The 6,300-nt window shown below is 45.4% G+C and overlaps 1 protein-coding gene across 1 annotated transcript; it reads right to left on the reverse strand.

The window, feature by feature from the left end:
* LOC132240234 (cystatin-13-like) lies at positions 1-4,482 on the reverse strand. The gene is made up of 3 exons (XM_059707536.1): positions 4,255-4,482; positions 1,122-1,235; positions 1-84 (listed from the first exon to the last, which is right to left on the reverse strand). Exons 1-3 carry the CDS (start codon positions 4,480-4,482, stop codon positions 1-3), a joined length of 426 nt encoding a protein of 141 aa, XP_059563519.1.
* Positions 4,483-6,300: the final 1,818 nt, after the last annotated feature.

Consider the following 6,300-nt stretch of genomic DNA (forward strand, 5'->3'; position numbering starts at 1 on the left):
TTAGATATCTTTGCAATGTTTCTTCTGCAGAGTGAGTTCAAATAACCAGGGCTTGGTTAGAACAATAAAGGTGCAATGAAGCATCTAAAAGAGACAAAAAGAATAATCAGCTTTAAGAAAGAAAAATATATTTTTTTTAAGTTTCTGTTTTATGATGTGCAGAGCCAGCCTCTCTCAGCTGGAAGGGCTCCTGCCAATTCACTTTCCTGTGATCTGAAGCCATAGGGACATGGCTCTGTTTGCTCCAGGGTGGCCCAAGAAGCGGCTATCCTCAGAAATCCTCACTTCCAGCTCTGCTTTTCATCTAGCCGGGCCAACTTCCCTGCAGCCCACGGAGACCCCATACTGCATGGAGGGCCCAGTGGGTCCTTCCCAGGGGAGGCAACCCGCAAAGAATAGTGCAGGATCCTGCATTCCTTGGGGTGGGGTGGGGGTTCAAAGCCTGGACAGATACCACCAAGAAAGCTTTCAGTCTGAAAGCTGGGAAGAGACACATAGCGCTCTTTCCAGGGCCTGCAGAATGAGCAGGGCTTCAGGCTCATCCAGGAACCAAAAGGTTATGGGTTCGATTCCTGGTCAGGGCACATGCAGTGTGGGATGAGTTGTCTTGTGGCCCTCCTCTCTCTCCTAAAAGTGTTATTCAGTTAGAATAAAAACAAAGTAGGGACACATGCATTACATCAGTACGGAATGGCAGCATCAAATAGAATTGAAGTTGCATAAAATACAAAGCTGAGACACCAGCCATATAAGTAGAGCTGACGTCTGGAACATTCTTACCCCAGCACACAACACAGGGAGCAGAACCCAGCCCAGATTGCAGAATGAAAAGCAATGGCTTGGTGTTGCTTTAAGCCACTAAGTGTGTATGTGAGTGAGTGAGTGAGTGAGTGTGTGTGTGTGTGTGTGTGTGTGTGTGTGTGTGTGTGTAGTGAGGGGAAGGTGGTATCAGCACAACATAATAAAAACAGTGCTCTATATCTAGAACCTGGCCACCCTCAGTTCTGAATATGGTTTGAAAAGGAAACTTGAAATTCAAAATGGGTTGGTTCTATCAGTTTTGTCTGTCTGGGTCACAAACCAAACCATTGCCATCATTCCTCCCCGTCTCAGTCACGTACCTTTTGCATTTCAGGATCCTGTTGTAATAAGCAGTTTTCATTGTCTCCTAAAGCTTTCTTGCACATTGTTCGGCCAATTTTGACTTCAAGAAAGTAGTCCAAACTATCTGTGACCTGTCATTGAATAACTTAAAAATTAGATAACATTAAATAATGCATAGCATTAATAGTCATCTCTGATAAATAAACTTGTCTATTTAGGGTCAATGACCCCCTTTCCTAGTTTCCTTGCCAGAAGTTTTGGAATAATTGGGAGAGAGGGTTCTTATTTTGATCTCTCTCTCTCTCTTTCTCTCATATGGCATTTAATTTTAAAGTAGGAACAATTGTCCCAAGATAAAACAAGAAAATATTCTCAATAGAACTTTATTGGAGTTTGGGACAAAGACACCAGCGGTTATAGCATTTTCATGCCTAGTCAATAGAAAAGGCATCCCAGAACTGAAATATACTTAGAGTGTGTTGCTTCCATGCTTTGGCGATTTTGACAATACACACTTTATCCCCTATGATATACCCTCCCAAATTCCTGAATTCCTGGGCACCTTCATCTGTGCAGAGCCCACCATTGCCCTGTATTCAGGAGGGCCTTGTGAGGACCTGGAGCCGCACAAAGGTAAATGTAGATTTTTATCATTAAAAAAGGAATGAGAAGGTAACAAGTTTTACAAGATTTAGGGGCGAGAACATGTGAAAGAGAATGGTCAAGTTAAACACAATAACTTACTCCAGAAGAATAAGCGGTAATTCAGAAAATATAGCAAATTCTAGATAAATTGCCTGGGCGTCGAACCAAATGGGTGCGGTAGGCAGAATTCTAAGTGTGATTTCATGCCTATCTTTGTTTTCAGCAGGACCGCTGAATTCATCTCCAGTCCTGGCCACATTGGAAAATGGGAAAGTAGTCAGGAAGTGGATAGAATATGTCTGGAGGGACAGAGCAAACCATTTCTGCTGGTCCCTGCAGGAATGCTGAGTCAGACTGGAAATGCGAGAAATGGAGTGTTCGCTTTCATTTTTTAACTCAACAACTTCCAAACATATGTACTCCTAGAACGTTATTATGACTACATATCACGTTTCTCAACCTCAGCCCTCACTCTCGGGGGCGGGGTAGTTCCTTTGCACTGGAGGGTGTTTAGCAGCAGCACCCTGGCCTCCACCCACTGGATGTGAATAGCTGGCTCTTCAGTTGTGATGAGCAAAAATGTCTCCAGTTATTGCCAAATTCCCCCGCCAACCCAAATCCATACCCAGCTGAGAACGATTGCTTTATATTTGAGGAATGCCTCCAAATCATAAAAACAGGCTGATTTAAATCACACTCAACAGCCCCCAACTGGCCACCAGCCTTATCTTGATCTCTCTTACATTACCACAGCACAGTTATCTTTCTTAGGAAATACTAATTGGTTCGATGCTCGCCTCTATGATATAATCTATATTCAAATTCCTTCAATTGCCCTAATAACATTCTTTATATTTTTAAAAAAAAATATTTTTATTGATTTCAGAGAGGAAGGGAGAGGGAGAGAGAGATAGAAACATCAATGATGACAGAGAATCATTGATCGGCTGCCTCCTGAATGCCCCCTACCGGAGATCAAGCCCACACCCCAGGCATGTGCCTTGACCAGGATTCAAACCGGTGACCTCTTGGTTCCTGGGTCGACACTCAACCACTGAGTCACACCCAACTGGGCCTTTATCGATAATTTTTTTAATCCAAGAGATAATACAGGACCACACATTACATTTATTGTCATGTTTCTTAAACCTCTTTTAATTGAGAATAGGGTTCCTACTTTTCCCCTGTCTTTCATGACATTGATCTCTTTAAACAAAAATTTTTTCTTAAAGATTTTTAAAAATATTTTTATTGATTTTTAGAAAGAGAAAGGGAGAGGTAGAAAGAGAACCATCTATGTGAGAGCGGAACATCGATCAGCTACCTCCCATATGTCCCCCACTGGGGATCAAGCTGCACCTGGGGCAGGTGTCCCAATGGGAGATCAAACTGGCACCACCACCACCACCCCCATTCACCCCTACCCCTGGTGCACAGAAGGATGCCAACCACTGAGCCACACCAGGCGGGGTGACGTAGATATTGTTAAGTGAACTTATGGAATGTCCCATAATATGGATTTTTTAATTGTTCCTCATGACAGTTCAGGGCATGCTTTTTTTGTGTGTAAGAATAACATAAACAGGTGATGTTGATGTTGTGTCCTTTCAGGGATATCACATCAGGGCACATGATTTCAATTTCCCCAGTGTTGGTACATTTGTGGAGTGAGGTGTTCACCAGAAAATGTATCTTTTCTCCATTATAATTAATTAAGAAATTTGTTCTCCAGCTCTCTCTCACCCACTGGTTGTAGAATTTATTGATGATCTTTTTCCTGAGTTAGTGATTACCATGGTCATTGCAAAAGGTGATTTTTTAGTTACATCTGTAAGTAGACATTATTTTAAAATCCTCACCTGAGGATATTTTTTCCAGTTGATTTTTAGAGAGTGGAAGGGAGAGACGGAGACAGAGACAGGAAAACATCGATATGAAATAGGCACATCAATTGGTTGCCTTCTGCACATGCCCCGATCAGGGCCAGGGATCGAGCCTGCAACCAAGGTACATGCCCTTGACTGGAATCGAACCTTTGACCCTTCAGTCTGTGAGCCAACGCTCTAACCACTGAGAAAAACTGGATATAGTAGGCATTCTTGTGTAAAGAAAAGCCTCCTCTTCTCTGCCCTGATTCTCTTTATCAGTGAAAACTAGACCTGCAGTTTCTTTGCTTATTGGCCATATAATAATTAATCCCTGTCTCACTCATTTTGATATTAGCCAAATTTTCCCAAACTTGGTCTCTTTAAGAGCCCTTCTGGGCTATTACCTATGTTTAATGATGTGAGTATCATCAATTTTAAGTTACCAAAATGGATATTTTCTATTTCTATTTCAGAATAGTAAAGGATACATTACAATTAATTTTCTTCTAAGAACCCCTAAAATAAGATTAATATATTTGGCTAAAGGCATCTATCTCTGAGCTGCTTTCCATTCATACACAACGGCCCCACCACAACCACAGACACGCAGAGAGCTGAGGAGCAAATGCCCACCAACCTGCTCCTGGGACTTCAGCACTTTCACCACCTTGAAAGTGTACTTGTCTTTGCTGGCCTTGTTATACTCCTTCATGGCAAACCACAGCGCCTGCTGCACATAGACATAGCTTTCCGGGATGTCTTTGAATTCCCTCACCACCTTCTTCCAGCCCCAGGTGCGAATATCTCTGGATACAAGAACCATAGTGGCCACCAGGAGCAGTAGGCTTGGGTAGAGTCTGGCCATAGCACCGCAGCCAAGGGAGCTCAGGCTAGCTCCCTCTGTCCTTCCAGGGCGAAAGGTGGACCAGACTGGGATGAAAAGGAAAGAATCTCTGTAAACATTGCTATTTGTGGGCTCTCTCTCTTCTTCCCCAGACAGAAACCATGGGAGAAATCTGCAATCACAATCTGTTCATTTTCCTGTCTTAGCTCTTTTCTTTCTGGAAGGATGCATACCTCTATGCACTCACACATGGAAGCACGTGCACTCACGCGCTCGCGCGCGCACACCGCCCCCCACCCCCCCACACACACACCTTTCTTCCCTGCCCGACGACCCCTGCTGCCTTATCTGCAAGGTCCCTGTGTATCCAGTGAAGGTGCCTCACAGTGTCAAGTCTGTGTGTACAGATAGCCATGAGGACCTGCAGCAGATGCACTGTCATGGGGAGAAGACAGTTCCCAAAGCTTCTCTTATTGTTTCCTTCCCAGGAGCACATATGAAAGTAGTCGTACAGGCCTCAAAACTATGCTCTGCATCTCCCCTCATCAGATAGTAAGCGCACATATGATACACACAGCACACAATACTCAGAAAGTCTTCTTTTGCTGCCCACTGGTGACTCCATTCTGGCCCCATGTATCCTCTCCCCAGAAAACGTAAACTGAATCCCAGGCTGTGTGGAAGGCCACACAGTGTGCCCAGCTGTGCGAGGGCAAAGCAGACTCGCCCGCAGGAGGCTGATGCCACAGAGAACATGCCTGACTCCACGTCTGCCCCACTGACCACATATTTTAAGCATTTCAACCTGCTCCTTCTCATTGCCCTGCTTCTTGGTCAATGGTTTACACTGATTTGGTAACCCATGCCATTTGAGCAGCAAACTTTGGCCTGTTCTGCTCTGTGACTCTGACATAAGAGGCCTGGGGCATACATGGAGGCCACCCTAGCATTCCTGTCATCTCCCACCCAGTACCGCTTTACCCCAGACCCACCTCAGAACCAAGTCCTCCACCAGTTTCCTGCTTGCTGAGCCTGAGTGCCCTGACTCACGGCGGTATCTTTCTCCTTCCTGGGGACTTGGGCTCTGACCAGCTCCCCCCTTGTGGCACCCTGGGTCCCCAGCACGCTTAGTTCATGCCTGAGCCTGGTCAGGGTGTCAGTGGGACCTGAGCTCAGGGCTGCCTCTGTCCTCTGGATATACTCCCCAGCCAGGTGGTCACAGCCATGGCCCTTTTGTGAGGTAAGCCCAGCCCCTGTGATGTAGGCAAGTGAGCAGCACCTCTGACAGGGGTCCCTCACCCCTCAGTTCACAGGCTCACCAGCAGCCATCACATGCCCGCCCCCCTCTCCCCCTCCGCCTTCACCATGAAGAAGTCCTCACTCTTATTCTATGCCTCCTAACCTTCTACATTTCTGGGCTTTAGACTAAACCATTTGGAACAGAAAGCACCTCCACAGCCATTTATTTCAGGGTCCTGTTACTTGATTTTATGGGCTTAGAGGCAGGAAGAGGCACCAAACAGCCAGTCTCGGGGAGTCTGGGACTGAGAGGCCTAGGGAGGGGAGGTCCTTGGTGGTGCCTGAGCCAAGGAGCTGCGGGCCCACAGCTGGCAGAAGCCGTTACCCAAAATACCATAAATTGTCAGCTGGCATCAACCATGCTGGCATGTTTTCAAGGTCCATCCATGTTGTAGCATTCATTGCTACTTAATTTCCTTTTATTGCTGAGTACTATTCCATTGTTTATATTACATATTTATTTGATCCATTCATCAATTGGTGGACATTGGGGTTGTTTCCACTTTTTGGCTATTATGAATAATACTGCTGTGAGCATTC

This window comes from Myotis daubentonii, chromosome 8, assembly GCF_963259705.1.
Source record: "Myotis daubentonii chromosome 8, mMyoDau2.1, whole genome shotgun sequence".
In the NCBI taxonomy this organism is placed as follows: Eukaryota; Metazoa; Chordata; class Mammalia; order Chiroptera; family Vespertilionidae; genus Myotis; species Myotis daubentonii.

What these genes read in the sequence shown, in the direction of transcription:
- LOC132240234 (XM_059707536.1), bottom strand. Translation starts at nt 4,482, where the DNA reads ATGGCCAGACTCTACCCAAGCCTACTGCTCCTGGTGGCCACTATGGTT. An exon ending in TGCTGAAGTCCCAGGAGCAG is followed by an intron (nt 1,236 to 4,254) that starts GTTGGTGGGCAT and finishes ATTCAATGACAG; the next exon opens with GTCACAGATAGTTTGGACTA. An exon ending in AGGATCCTGAAATGCAAAAG is followed by an intron (nt 85 to 1,121) that starts GTACGTGACTGA and finishes TGTCTCTTTTAG; the next exon opens with ATGCTTCATTGCACCTTTAT.